The following is a 16,568-nucleotide window of genomic DNA, read 5'->3' as shown; positions in this document are numbered from 1 at the left end:
GTATTCCTTTAATATTAGTTTTTCTAATAAATGTATTCTCTTTTCCTTCATTCTTAATTGTTGGAATTGTCAAAGCTGTTGAAGTACATCCTTCCTCTTAAGCTATTTTAAGATTCTTGGTAACGTCCACCTTATCTCAAAAAAAATGTGAATGTTTGACGGAGATAATGTCTTTATTATGAACAGGAAAGAAGTCCAAGTTGGAGAAGATGAGACGATAATACTGTGCATGTATTTTTCGTCACTAACGGTGCAAACTTCAGGTTTTTCATAAATTTCGTCCATGGCAGCTGCTTTTGCAAGCATCTGGTTCTGTAAATCACGAGTCCTTTGCAGTCGAGATTTCGTCCATATTCACTACTACATGCTGAGAGTTTTTGCTGTCTCTGTTGCCCATAAGGATATTTGTTTTTACGCTGATACAAGCATGAGCAAGTAGCCTTGCAGCTCAGTTATACCAAACATCTGAATTGGAAATCAAGTTTTTCCTGTCCTGACAAATTGTTTATTTTTGTTGTGTAGATGATATTTGTAGAATCTCTATTGGGTAGAGATTGGAAGAGTTTGGGTTGTGGCAGAATGTTTTAAACTATGTACGGGCTTGAGAGAGTAAGGGATTTTAATACATTCTGGTACTTGTTCTTAGATGCAACACAAAAATAGTAGTGTAATGTTTTTCTGCTCGTTACTTTGATACCTTCTGGTGGATTCCGTTACCTTGATCTCTTCATTTCCATGAAACACCCCGAATTTTGGGGTGCCTTGCAAGAGCAAGATCGTCGTGAACTTTAAATTTTTTTAACCATTCTCTCTTACATGTAATTGACAAATAACTAATTTTTTTTATATGCAACGTACCCCCATCATCTCAAACGAGCATTAAGTTTCTTTTGAGGGGCATTTTAGTTTTTTTATCTATCACATAAGAAGAATTAATAAGAAAAATTTAAAATTTGGAGGGGTTTTGTGAGACACCCCAAAGGTTTGGGGGTTTCATTGAATAAAAAATTTCAAGGGAATTATGTACAGCCCCCTGAGGTTTAGAGGTTTCTCTCGAATTGAAATAGATGGGAGGGTTTATCTGTAAAACCTTTAAAAGTTCTAACTCAACCCTTGTAAACAATGGGCATTCGGCTTGCTTCCCTCTCATCATCCTCCTCTCTGCCCATGGCCAAAGCATTCCCTCTCACCACTCCACCTCCCCTCACCAAACTCCCCACCAAATCATTCCCAAAATGCCCCTGGCTCTTCTCCCCCTTCTTCCCTCTCTCTTCCCGAAATACCCCTCTCACAGTAACCTTCTCTTCCCGAAATGCCGCTCCCTCCAAAACCCCAGCCCCAAAACCCTCCCTCTTCAGCGAGGGCAGAGATGAGGACGAGTCCCGCCTCGTCTGCCCTGGATGCGGAATCTTCATGCAAGATTCAAACCCTAATCTTCCAGGATTCTACCAGAAACCCTTATCATCACCCCCCAAAACCCCCGAAGATTCAGATAAGCTCTTATTTGATGAGCTCGACGTAGAAGAGGAAGAGGAAATTGATGGGTCGCAGTCAAAATCTGATATTGGTTCGGAATTTGATGAGTTGTTGGATCGGGGCAAACAGGAATTTGATGATGAGGATGAAAAATTGAAGATAGAATTGTGCGAATTCGCCCCTGCCGGAGCTGGGTTAGATAACATCGTCGAAGAGACCCCTAAGAAATTGATTGATGAGTTCGACGAAGAAGAGGAAGGCGAGATTCATAGGTACAGTAGCCTCACCAAATATAGTCTTAAGGAATTGAAGGGGGAGAAGATTTCAGAGGCCGAGAAGAGAAAGAAGGCTAGAGAAGCTAAGAGGGAAGAAGATTTAAAAATGATTGGGCCGGATTTTGATGATGATGATCCTCTCTTAGGGGATTCCGATGATGAGCTCGTCGAAAAGGAGGAAGAGGAGATTGATTGGTCGCAGTTAAAATCTGATCTTGGTTCGGAATTTGGTAGCTTCTCAGATTGGGACGAGGAGGAATTTGATGACGAGGATGAAAAATCGAAAAAAGAATTGGATGGATTTGCCCCCGCCGGTGTTGGGTATGGTAACATCACTGAAGAGACTCTTAAGAAATTGAAGAAGGAGAAGATTTCAAAGGCCGAGAAGAAAAAGAAGGCAAGAGAAGCTAAGAAGATAGAAGTAGAAGAAGAAAATGTAGCCATAGTTTGTGCAAGATGCCACTCTTTGAGGAACTATGGTCAGGTAAAGAACCCTAATGCCGAGAATCTGATACCCGATTTCGATTTTGATAGGCTTATATCAACCCGTTTAATGAGACCCACAACTAGTGCTCCTTTAGTGGTCATGGTTGTAGATTCTGTAGATTTTGATGGCTCATTCCCGAAAAGAGCTGCAAAGTCTTTGTTCAAAGCTTTGGAAGGCAATAAGAAAAATCCAAAGATAACCAAGTTGCCAAAACTTGTTCTAGTTGCAACCAAGGTTGACTTGTTACCTTCTCAAATTTCACCAACAAGGTTAGATAGATGGGTTAGAAACCGAGCTAAGGTTGCAGGAGCTCCGAAACTTAGTGGCGTATATCTGGTCAGTGCTCGAAAAGATCTTGGGGTTAGGAACTTGCTTAGTTTTATTAAGGATTTGGCAGGGCCAAGAGGAAATGTGTGGGTGATTGGAGCTCAAAATGCAGGGAAGTCGACTTTGATTAATACTTTTGCGAAGAAGGAAGGGGTGAAGGCAACTAGACTTACAGAGGCACCAATTCCTGGAACTACATTAGGGATCTTGAGGATTCCCGGGATTTTGCCTGCAAAAGCTAAAATGTATGATACTCCAGGACTTTTGCATCCTTATTTGATGTCGATGAGATTGAATAGGGAGGAGCAGAAGATGGTTGAAATCAGGAAGGAGTTGCAGCCTCGGACTTATAGGATGAAGGTATGACGCTTCTCACCTTTTTTTGGAGTTGTGTTGTTTGTTAATAGTACAAGCAATTGTGTTCTTCATTTATAGTACAAGCATTGCAACTTACTTGAAATACATGATTAATGATTAGTTTGTCACAGTAAAGCAGTCATATGAACCAATCTACATCCTTTACAATGATATTGACTTGGTCAATTAAGATCACAAGAATCTGCTCATGTATTATGTTCTTAGAAACATTATAACACTTCGGTATCAAATATAAGCTAGGCCAATACATCAAGATGTATGTAATGTCTTAAAATAAAAATTCCTTTTTTTTGCAAGACTAGCTTATATTCCTTTGTCAACATCTCATCATAAAGATTTGATAAATTTTTGTTATTAGATTCTCCATTAAGAAAAAAAACTTTGATGTTTCGCTACTATATCCTCTGCAGTCTTGTTCTGTCCAGGATAAACATCCATTTTTTATAGAATGAACATGCAATTAAAGCTATTCAAGTAATTGATTTGCCTTTGGGCAACATATGGAAAGTTAATAATTGATTACAGTACAGATAGCCCCATTTCTGAGAAAGCAGGTAGCCCTTCGTTATGTTCTGTCCATCCTAGTGGGCTTCTCAACATGACCTGTTCAAATACATTTTCCTTACATTGATGTCATTATAATCCTGTCCAAATGCTTATTTTTGTATGCAAGCACCTCATAAATATTTTGTAACTATTCTTCAAACATACAATAACAGAAACTCATAGGCATGTAGCAAGTTGTAAGAACATGTATCTACTACAGAATTTCGGCATTTTATTTTGCAATATCACTTTTTCTATGGAAATATACTCTTTAAGATTAACATATTTAATCACAATTACCTAATTTCAAATAGACTCACATTTAATCAAAGCCCATGCAGATTCTTTCTATTCGAGCTGCATGTTTTTGTGCTTAAGAAGCCTGGTAACTCCAAATAAAGGATGAACCAAAGATCAAAATAACTAAGGGTAGCATAGACCATTAAACTTTGTAAAACAAGAAAGACGTCTTGAACTTGCTTATTTCATAATTTCATTTCTAAAGATTAAAATATATAGCTTTCTCTTTAAAACAAAAAAAAAAGGAAAGAAAGAAGATTCAGAAATAGGTTATTGACATGTGCTGATTATTGTGTGATATGCCTTTAGTTGTCCATTTTTGCACTATCATGTCACTACACGAGAAATCATATTCTTGAAACATCAATTCCTTTCATCTTAGCTAGTTTATAAATGTGATCATTGATAAAATCCGGTAGTATGCATTTGTTGACACTTCAAGGTTTTTGGTTTATGGTCATGATAGGCTGGGCAAAGTGTTCATGTTGGTGGCTTAATGAGACTAGACCTAAATCATTCATCAGTAGATACAATCTATATCTCTATTTGGGCATCACCAAATGTTTCCCTTCATATGGGAAAGACCGAAAATGCCGATGAAATTAGAGACAAGCACGTCGGTATGAGGCTGCAGGTGAAATTTTCTATTTCCATTATTAAGTTTTTATTATTTACACTTTGTACCCTAAAGTTTACACTTTTTTTGACTTAAATACCCCTAAAGTTTTTTTTGCATTTAGATACCCCAAACTTCACATCTTGTTTAACTTTGATACTCCAAAAGTTTTTGACACTTTGATACCCCAGATTTTTTTCTATCTCCATCATTAAGTTTTTATTATTTACACTTTGTACCCTAAAGTTTACACTCTTTATTAACTTGGATACCCCCAAAGTTTTTTTACATTTAAATACTCCAAACTTCAGATCTTGTTTAACTTTGATACTCTAAATTTTTTTTGACACTTTGATACCCCAAAATTGTGACATTTTGATACTCCAATTTTTTTTGACTTAGATACCCTAATCAAGTTTCAAATATTGTTATTAGAAATATATCAGACGACCAAAATTCATATTGAATCCCGATTATCGAGGATATATCGGGGATAAGTAGTAAAATCAGAGTGTCATATCGAATAGTGAGCATATATAATATTATATAATATTTTAAAATATAATTTAAGCACATTTAATAAAATATCGAGAAAAGGTCTTCGAGAGAGGCCGTGAGTAGAGGTCTTCAGTGAGTGATTTGGGGGAGAACAATGGAGGCTGAGAGAATTCGAGTTCCAGGATGAGCCGATGTAGAATAAAATAAGATATCATAGAATAGGATATCACTGTTTTTGTTTAGTGGATTCTGGTCGAGTATAAAAAAAAGGGTTTTTGTCTCCAAACCCGAATTAGTTCACTTAGAATGTAAATTGTAGGAAATCATATGATTTTTAACCCACGAGAAATTGGTTGTTTCATTGGATTACACTGATGTATTGGGAAAAATCGGCCATAAATGATATGCAATAAATTTATGCAGAAATCGTATTGACCATGACCCAAAACCATGAAAAACAATTTTGAATTATCTACTTAATTACCATTGGGTTGAAACAAATGAAAATGGCAAAGATTGTGGGTTATAGTTCACGAAACTCGTAAATGTTTAAGTATTCATACTTATTTGCCATTATGTAGAAATAAATGGAAATTGACAAAAGATGTGGCTTGTAGGCCATGACAATTGTAAATTTGAAGTGCATGTGTTTCATCTCTAATGACACAAAATGGATGAATATATGCAAAAAACACAGGCTATAGCTCATGACATTCGCAAAATTTTAAGAACACTCTACTCGTTAATGTTAGGTCAAAACAAATGAAAATAGATGAAAATCATATGTTATAGTGCATGAAATCACAAAATTTAACATATCCATATCTAAGTGCATTGACGAACAAAGTGAATAAATTCGTGAGTTATAGCTTATAAAAATCACAAAGTTTGAGGTATATTTACTTAGTTGTCATTAGGACGAAACAAACTAATATTGACAAAATTCTTGGGTTATATCTCATAAAAATCACGAATAGAAGTATGCATATACTTATTTGCATTTTTGTCAAAAAAATGAAAATGGATTATATTCATGGGTAAGCCCATAAAAATTGTGAATTTTGTAAGTACACGTCATACCTAATTGTCATTGGGTCGAAATGGATGAAATAGCTAAAATTTGTGAGTTATAGCTCATGAAATTCGTGAATATTTAAGAATACATATTTCATGGATGTTGGGTGGAAACGAACCTTGAAGTATCTATACTTAATGTCACTGGGTCAAAACAAAAGAAAATTGCCAAAAAAGGTACTTTGTAGCCCACGGAAATTGTGAAATTTGAAGTATACATAGATAATTTCGGTAAAGTTGAAATGAAAGAAAATAGGCAAATATCGTGAGCTATAGCGTATGAAATTCACAAATTTTGAAGAGAATCACAAATTTCAAAGTATGCATGCTTCATTACCAATGGGTTGGAACAAGGGGAAATGAGTGATAATCATGGATTATATCTCTAAAAATTTGCCATTTTTTATGTATATATATACCTAGATTGTTATTGGTATAGATTGAGGAAAATGGACAATATTGTCGGCTATACTCCATGAAAATCATGAATTTTAAATTATGCATACTTTATTTCCATTTGGTCGCTATTTATTAAAATAAACAAAAATCTTATGCTATAGTGTAGAAAAATTGTGAATTTTAACATTTGCATGCTTAATTGTCATCGGGTCAAAGCGAAGGAAAATGGATAAGTTTTATAGCTTAGGATACCCCGACATGGCTTCTGGGGCTCCGTACCCCTATTTGAAATGTTTCAGATACGGCTGCGTACCCAAACAACTAGGACACGACCATGAAAATTTTGGGTTCAAGTGAAGAGGGCTGAATTGTGAGAAGAAGACGATGGAAAAAGGGGTTGTTTGGGGCTGTTGTGTGTTTGAGAGAGTTTTTTAGTTTTTTTTAGAGTGGGGATCACTTGGTGACCTCTTGTTGAATTGTTGGTTTTTTTAATCCTTTCAATTCTAAAGTGTCATCCTCCCGTGTGACCAAGCACATGGGAACCAAGGCAATCTGAAGAAGGATTTGACTATTTGTCTTTTAGTGTAGGAGAAGGAAGTTGCTTTGATTTCTTGACTTTTGACTTTCTTATGGATGGGAAGACACTTCAGACCCTTCTTGGGTGTTTGGAAAATAGGTTGAAACTCTTACAAATTTCTAATTATTCGCTTAATTATCATTGAGTTGAAACTATTAAAAATGGACAAATTCGTAGGTTATAGTTCATAATCGTGAATATTCAAGTATGCGTGCCTATTTGCCATTATGTGGAAACAAATGAAAATTGACAAAAATGTGGCTTTTAGATAATGAAAGTTGCGAATTTTAAGTAAACGTTGCCATGGAGATGAAACGAGTGAATATGGGCAAAAACGAATGTTATAGCTCATGAAAATCGTGAATTTTTAATAACACTATTACATTGTCCTTGGGTCGAAACAAATGAGAAATGGACAAAAATTAGGCATTGAAATCACAAATTTCAATGTACTGATGCTTCAATGCAAATAGACCAAAAACGAACAAAGTGGATGAAATTCTTAGGTATAACTCGTGAAAATCGCGAAGTTTGAAGTATTTTTATTAATTGTCGTTCGGAGAAAACAAACTAAACTTGACAAACTTCTTGGCTTATAGCTCATAAAAATCGCGAATGGAAGTGTAGATACTTATTTGCCTTTTGGTTAAATAAAGAAGTTAAATGGACAAAATCGAAAGTTAAATAGCTTATGAAAATTGCGATATTTTAGTAGAAATACCCAATTTCCATTAGGTCAAAACGAATGAAAATGGAAAAATCTATAGGGTATATAGCTCATGAGATTGGAGAATATTTAAGAACTCATATTTCATTGACATTGGGTAGAAACAACTTTTGAAGTATGCATTCTTAATGCCAGCGGATGAAAACAAATTAAAATTGACAAAAAATATGGCTTATAGCCTACGGAAATTGGGAGTTTTGAAATATGTATACTTAAGTGCGATTAGGTTGAAATGAACAAAAATGAAACAAAACTCATGCGTGCCTATGGAAATCACAACGTTTGAAATATGCGTACTTCAATGCCACTATGTCAAACAAAAAAATAGACAAATCGTGTATTATAAACTTTGAAAATCAAGAATTTTACAACATATGCATATTCAATTGTCACTATGTCAAAACTAATAAAAAAAAGGAAAAAATCATGGGTTAGAGCCAATGAAAATGGAATTTTGAAGTAAGCATAGTCAAAACTAATATAAACAAAAAAAATCATGGGTTATAGTTTATAAAATTCACAAGTTTTCAAGAAAATTACAAATTTTGAAGTATGCATGCTTCATTGCCAATGGGTAAAAACGAGCTAACATGGATTTTAGTCCATGAAAATCGCAAATTTTTTATGTATTTATACTTGGTTGTCATTGGGTTAAAGCGAAGGAAAATTGACGAGTGTAGCTCATGAATCGCGAATATTAAGTACACATACTTCATTACTATTAGTCGAAACAAATAAAAATAGATAAAATTCAAGGGTTATAGTCCATGAAATCGCGAAATTTTAGAAGACCAAAGCCTACATTGCCAATGGGTCAAAATGAATGAAAATTGGCAACATTGTTAGTTATATCCCATAAAAATCATGAATTTTGAAGTTTTCATACTTAAATTTCATTGATCAAAACGGATGAAAATAGACAAAATTCATGGATTACTTATGAAAATCATGAATTTTGAATTATTTACTTAATTATTATTAGGTTAAAGCAACCAAAAATGAAAAAAATTTGCGGGTTATAGTTAGGGTGAGTAGTTCGGTACAAACCGATTAAAACTAACTGAACCTACTGAATTTTAGTTGTTTGTTTTAGTTTTAGAAAAACTTTGGTTTGGTTCGGTTCTTGATACCGAACTAATTGAATCGACTGCTCTCAGCAAAATTACCTAACACTTATGCTCGTCCAAGATGAATTGGTAATTTATACTAATATTTTGTGTATTAATTGATAAATGTTTGATTTTAGTTCCTAAAGTCATTGATTTAAATAGTTTTCTTCTATGATTTGGGATATGAGATGAGTGAAAGGTTTGTAGGAGCAACTCTCTTCTATTTTAGCTAATAATCCTTTAACTGAACAAACCAAATCGAGCCGTACCAAACCGATTTGACACAGTTTGGTTCGGTTTTGAATCAAATTCGGGTCAGTTCGTTTTGAAAAAAATGGTCAAACAGACGAAATCGACCGTTTGCTCACCCCTTGTTATAGTTCATGAAAATCGTGAATGTTCAAGTATGTTCACTTAATTGCCAATGTGGAAACAAATGAAAAATGTTATGGAGACGAAACGAGCAAATATGGGCCAAGCTAGCCAAAAACATTGGTCGTAGCTCATGAAATCTACAAAATTTTAAGAACACAATACTTCATTGTTATTAGGCCGAAACAAATAAAAATAGACAAAAATCATAGATTATAGCTCACGAAATTACAAATTTTAATGTGCCCATACTTCATCGCAATTTGATCGAAACAAAGTGGACAAAATTCGTGGGTTATGGCTCATGAAAATTACGAAGTTTGAAATACTTTTACTTAATTGTCATTAGGAAAGGACATGCTAAAATTGACAAACTTCTGAATTATAGTTTATAAAAAACGCGAATGAAAGTATATGTATACTCATTTGACTTTTGGTAAAAAAAATAAAATGGACAAAATTTATGGGTTAACTGGCACATGAAAGTCACAAAGATTAAAGTACATATGCCTAATTTTCGTTGGGTCGAAACAAATGAAATGGGTGAAAATAGTAGTTATAACCCATGAAAATAGTTAACTTGTATGTATATACACTTAGTTGTCATTGGAAATAAATCAAGGAAAATGACAAAATCGTGGGCTACTCCATAAAAATCGCTAATTTTAAAATATGCATACTTCCTTGCCATTGGGTTGATAATAATGAAAATGAACAAAAATTATTGGTTATAATTTATAAAATTGTGAATTTTAGGATTTGCATACTTAATTATCTCTAAGTTTCAATGAAGGAAAATGGACAAGTGTTATAACCCATGAAATGCACAATATTTAAGTACACATATTTCATTACTATTGGTTGAAACGAACAAAAATGGACACAGAGAGTTATGGTCTACGAAGCCACAAATTTTAAAATACCCAAACTTCATTACTAATGAGTAGAAATGAACAAAAATGGGCAAATATCGTTAGTTATAGCTCATTAAAACCATGAATTTTGGAGTTTTCATACTTAATTTTCATAGATTAAAACGAATGAAAAAATGAAAAAATTGTGTATTATAACCTGTGAAAATCGCAAACTTGGAATTATTTACTTAATTACCATTGAGTTGAACGAAAATGGAAGACATTCGTGGATTAAACTCATGAAAATCATAATTGTGAATTATTTTCTTAATTACCATTTGATTGAAACAAATAAAAATGGACAAAATTCGTGGATTATAGCTCATGAAGATCGTGAATATTCAAGTATGCATACTTATTTGCCATTGTGTGGAAACAAATGAAAATTGACAGAAAACGTGGCTTATAGTCATGAAAATCGCAAATATAAAGTTTGTGTATTTCATTGCCGTTGAGCCGAAATAAGCGACTATGGGCAAAACATGTGGGTTATAGCTTACGAAATTCACAAAATTTTAAGAACGCACTACTTCATTGTTGTCGGGTCAAACCGAATGAAAATGGACAAGAAATATAGGTTACAGCCCATGAAAGCACAAATTTTAATGTACCTAATACTTCATTTCACTTAGACCGAAACAAAGTGGATAAAATTTGTAGATAATAGCTCATGAAAATCATGAAGTTTGAGATAATTTTACTTAATTGCATTTGGACGAAACAAAGTAAAATTGACGAAATTCCTGGGTTATACCTCATAGAAATTGCAAATAGAAATATTTTTATTTACTTGCCTTTTTGTTAGAAAAAATGAAAATGAACACAATTCATAGGATATGCAGCTCTTGAAAATTGTGCATTTTAAGGTATACATGCATAATTTCTATTCAATGGAAAGAATGAAAATGGACAAAAAATAGTGATGTTATAGCTCATGAAAGTCACGCATATTTTAGGGATACATTTTATTAACATTTGGTAGAAGTGAATGTTGCAATATGCATATTAATGCCAATTGATCGAAATCAACGGAATGACCAAAAAAAGCGTAGTTTGTATCACATGAGGATTGTGAATTTTGAAATATGTACTTAATTGCTAATAGGTTGAAATGAACAAAACTTGTGCGTTATAGCCTATAAAAATCATAACGTTTGAAATATGCATACTTAGTTGCCACTGTGTTGAAACGAAAAAATAGACAAAACTTGTGGGTTATAACCTTTTGAGTATTGAGAGTTTTGAAGTACGCGTACTCAATTGTCATTAGGTTAAAACTAATGAGAAGGAAAAAATTCAGGGGTTAAGAGTCCAAGAAAAATGCTAATTTTAATGTAAGCATACTTCGACATCACTAGGTCAAAACTAATGACAGTGAAAAAAATTGAGTTATAACCCGCAAAAGTTACGAATTTGAAATTTACATACATAATTTGGGTTGGTTGAAATGAAGGAAAATAAACAAAAATCATGGGGCATATAGCCTATGAAATTTATTTTGTAGAAAATAGCAAATTTTTATTATGCATACTTTATTGCCGATGTCTCGAAACGAGCGAAAATTGGTGGAAATCGTGCATTAACCCATGAAAATTGCGAATTTAGAAGTATGCATACTTCATTTTCATTGAATTGATATTAACAAAAATGATAAAAAAATCATGAATATAGTCTATAAAAATTGTGAATTGTAAAATTTTGCATAGTTTTTATTTAGTCGAAGCGAAAGAAAGTGGACGAGTGTTATAGCTCATGAAATCGCCATTATTTAAGTAAACATACTACATTACTAGGGGTGCATTCGGTTTGGATACGGTTCGGATATGACACTTACCATATCCATATTCACTTTCTAAAAACGGATACAAATACGGTTCATATATCATTGGTAAGGAAAAAAGCGTTACCATATCCGCATTAAACGGAAGCGGATACGGTTCAGATATTAAAGAATTGGATACATATATTAATTAGATATTTGGGAAATGGATATGAATAGGATATGATAAAAAATACATATGATTTTAATAACATGCAAATAAAATATAACTAAAATAAAAAATACATATGATTTTAATAACATGCAAATAAAATATAAGTATATAACTAAAAGTTAATTTACTTGTAAGCTAAAAAATCTAGAACATTGCTACACAGATTCATGCCATAAAACAAAAATTAGGGAAATATGTAACTATACATAAATACTCACCAATGTCTCCTTCACCTGAGTAGTATATTGACCTCTTTCGTGTCTGATACTAGCTTGAAGAGCCCAAAATCTACGACCTTTACATTCATATGTTCATCCAGAAGGATATTGGTAGATTTATATCTTTATGGATAATTGGTGGGTTAGCATGTTCATGAAGATAAGCAACTCCTCGAGCCTAGTCAAGAGCAATACGAAGTCTGGTTTTCCAGTTTAGTTCAACGCCATTTTGTCCTACAAAGAAAAACGAAAAAAGAAAAGAAAATTTTTATCGAAGGCAAAGTGGAGAGAAGAATATATGGTTTTTGTTATTTAAGAGTAAACCTTACAAACATTCCTTCAGAGTTCCATTAGGCATGAACTTATAAAATGGCATCCGTTCTCCTTTCTGAAAGTAGAAGTATGCAAGTTAGATACCTTCCCATAGGCCATAGCCTTCTACTCCAATTACATTAATCTCAGGGAAATTGTTAGGGATTTTTATCAAACAAATTAGGGCTATTCACTTCAGTCAACAAAGGGCTAGAAAATAGGGTTTTTATCAAATAAAAAATTAGGGCATCAACAATTTAGGGTTTTGAGTTCGCCTTAGAGATGTACGAAATTGAGGAGGAGAATATTTGGAGAAGAAGAGGAGGTCGGCGTTGGTGGTCGTCGATGAAGAAGAGGACGAGGCAGACTTCTTGAATAGTCGAGTAGAAATGAGGACGAGGAGTCGGAGGCGGAGCTTGGAGGTGCACCTAGGGAAAACTGAAGTTTGAGATTGTGAAAATAGCTCTCTGGACTTTTTGATTGAATTGAATACGGGTTGGGTTGTAAGTAACATGAGTATATGTTATAGACCCGACCCAATATGTATTAGAAACTTAGTTTTTTAGCACATTTTAAATATGCGGATATCCACACTGTATCAGAATTTTGACCCGATAATTGTATCCGGATAAAAAATCTAAACTATAACTGTATCCGAAACCATATCCGATCTGTTTTAATTTTTTCCGACTATATTCGCTTTGTAAACGAATACGGTTGCGGTCAGTCCGGATATATCCGGACCATTTTGCACCCCTATTCATTACCATATCCGATCTGTTTTAATTTTTTTCCGACTATATTCGCTTTGTAAACGAATGAAAATGGAAAAAATTCAAAGGTTATAATTCATGATGCCGAAGTTTTCATACATAGTTTCCATTGATTAAAACAAACAAAAATGAACAAAAGTCATGGATACTCATGAAAAGCGCAAATTTTGTATTATTTAGTTAATTATTAGTTGAAACAAACAGAAATAGACAAAATTTGTGTGTTATAATTTATGAAATTTGTGGACGTTCAACTATGCATACTTATTGTATGGAGAGAAATGAAAATTCACGAAAAGAGTGGATTATTGCCTATGAAAGTCGTGAATATGAAGTACTTGTATTTCATTCCCATGGAGATGAAACGAGTGAATATAGGCAAAAAATATAGGTTATAGCTCATGAAATTCACAAATTTTTACTAACATTGCTTCATTATTGACGGGTTGAAACAAGTAAAAATGGATAGAAATCATAGGTTAGCCTATGAAATCACAAATTATAATGAAACGAAAAAGTGGACAATTTATGAGCTTTAGCTCATGAAAATTACAAAGTTTGAAGCATTTTACTTAATTGACATTGGGATAAAACAAATTTAGATTATAAAAATTTGGATTGTAGGTAAAAAAAATCACGAATAGTAGTTATGTGACTCATTTTCCTTTTGGTCGGAATAAATAAAAATGAAAAAATTCATGGGTTATATAGCCCATAAAAATCATAAATTTAAGGTATGCATGCGTAATTGCGATTGGGTTGAAAAGAACGACAATAGACAAAAATTCGTGGAGTTATAGCTCATGAAATTCGCACATATTTGGAAACACATTTTATTGTTGTTGGTAGAAACGAATGTGGAAGTATGCATATTTAATGCTAGCGGGTTGAAATAAATGGAAAGGGACACAAAAATGCTTTTTATAGCCCACAAAAATTTTGTGAGTTTTGGAATATGTATACTTCAGCGTCATCGACTTAAAATAATAATAAAACTAGTGCGCTGTAGCTCATGAAAATCACGTCTGAGATATTCGTACTTAAATGCCACTACATAGAAAAGAACAGAATAAACAAAAAGCGTAGGTTAATCTGTTAACTAAGAAATTTTAAAGTACTCAATTACCATTAGGTCAGTTAATGAAAAAGGAAAAAAAAATTTATGGGTTAGAGCTCACGAATACAAATTTAGAAATAGGCATACTTCAAATCCATTAGGTCAAACCTAATAGCAATGGAAAAATATGTGGCTTTTAACTAGCGAAAATTTTAAATTTTGAAGTATACATGCTTAATTTCGATTGAGTTGGAACGAATGAGAATATACCAAAATCATGGCTTATAGCACATAAGGTTCACAAATATTGTAGAAAATCGCAAATTTCAAAGTAGGGAATGCAGATGCTTCATTGCTAATGGGTTAAAACAAGCAAAAACAAGTGAAATCGTGGGTTATAACCCATGAAAACCGCGAATTTTATGTATATATACTTAGTTGTCATCGGGTATAAACCAGGAAAATGGACAAAATCGTGGGCTATATAATAGCAAATTTGGAAGTATGCGTACTTTGCTTTAATTGGGTTGATATTAACGAAAATGAGAAAAATCGTGGGTATAGCCTATGAAAATCGCAAATTTTGAAATTTGCATTCTTGATTGTTATCAGGTCAAAGCGAAGGAATATGTACTGGTGTTGTAACTCATGAAATTCCGAATAGTTAAGTACATATACTTCATTACCATTGGTTGAAATAAATGAAAATGGAAAAAAGTTGAGGACTATAGTCCGTGAAATCAGAAATTCTAAAAACACAAAAATGGGCGGGATCATTAGTTATAGTCCATGAAAATCATGAATTTTGAATTATTTACTTAATTATCATTGGGTTGAGACAAATGAAATGAGCGAAATTTGTGGATGTTCAATTATGCATACTTATTTCTCATTGTGTGGGAACAAATAAAATTTGATTAAAAAATCTTGCTTATGGCCATGAAAATTGTGAACTTGGAAGTACTTGTATTTCATTGCTATTAAGACAAAATGAGCGAATTTGGGAAAAATCATGAGTTATACCTTATAAAATTTGTGAAATTTTAAGAACATGCTACTTCATTTCTGTGAGGTCAAAATGAGTGAAAATGGACAACATAGGTTATGGCCCATGAAATCACAAATTTTAACATGCCTTATACTTCATTGAAGTTGGACCGAAACAAACAACGTGGACAAATTCCGTGGACTATAGCTCATGAAAATTGCGAAGTTTGAAGTATTTTTACTAAATTGTCATTGGATCAAACAAATTAAAATTGTTAAAATTCTTAGGTTATAACTTATAAAAATCACAATTAGAAGTATGTATATTTATTTGCCTTTTGGTTAAAAAAATGAATGTGCACAAAATTCGTGGGTTACATAGCCCATGAAAATGACGAATTTTGAAGTGCACATACCCAATTGTCATTGGGTCGAAACAAAAAATTTGGACAAAAATTTGTGGGCTATATCTCATGAAATTCGCAAAATATTCAAGAACACATATTTCATTGACATTAGGTAGAATCGAATGTTGAAGCATATATACTTAATGGCAATGGATCAAAACAAATGAAAATAGACTAGTAACGTGGCTTATAGCCCACAGAATCACAAGTTTTGAAATATTTGTATTCTTCAGCACCATTAGGTCAAAATAAACAAAAATGGATAAAACTCATGCATAATAGTCCATGAAAATTGAGAGCTTGAAATGTGTACAACATTTGAAAATTGTGGGTTACAACCTTTGAAAATTGAGAATTTTAAGGTGTACGTATTAAATTGTCATTAGGTCAAAACTAATGTAAAAGGAAAAAAAAATCATGTGTTAGAGCCTACGGAAAATGCGAATTTTGAAGTAGACATGCTTCAAAGCCACTAGGTTGAAACTAATAACAAATTGGAAAAAGTATGGATTATAACCCACGAAAATTACAAAATTTGAAGTATACATAATATCGATTAAGTTGAAACGAACAAAAATTGATAGAAATCCTGAGATGGTCTGAAATTCACAAATTTGATGAAAATCACAGTTTTTGAAGTATGTGTGCTTTATTGCTAATGGGTCGAAACGAGTGAAAATAGGTGAAAATTGTTGGTTATAGCTCATAAAAATTGCTGGTTATAGCTCATGAAAATTGCGAATAT

The 16,568-nt window shown here is 33.1% G+C and overlaps 1 protein-coding gene across 1 annotated transcript in view; it reads left to right on the top strand.

Moving 5' to 3' along the window:
• The window catches only part of LOC109829064 (GTP-binding protein BRASSINAZOLE INSENSITIVE PALE GREEN 2, chloroplastic), an 18,580-nt gene continuing 3,123 nt past the window's right edge, over positions 1,112-16,568 (top strand). The window contains exons 1-2 of the mRNA XM_020396136.1: positions 1,112-2,925; positions 4,256-4,423. Coding sequence (XP_020251725.1) covers positions 1,123-2,925; positions 4,256-4,423 — 1,971 coding nt within the window. The 5' untranslated portion in view covers positions 1,112-1,122. The remainder of the gene's footprint in view (positions 2,926-4,255; positions 4,424-16,568) is intronic.

Source organism: Asparagus officinalis, chromosome 1 (assembly GCF_001876935.1).
Source record: "Asparagus officinalis chromosome 1, Aspof.V1, whole genome shotgun sequence".
Taxonomy (NCBI): domain Eukaryota; kingdom Viridiplantae; phylum Streptophyta; class Magnoliopsida; order Asparagales; family Asparagaceae; genus Asparagus; species Asparagus officinalis.
This window is presented reverse-complemented; position numbering and strand designations above follow the sequence as displayed.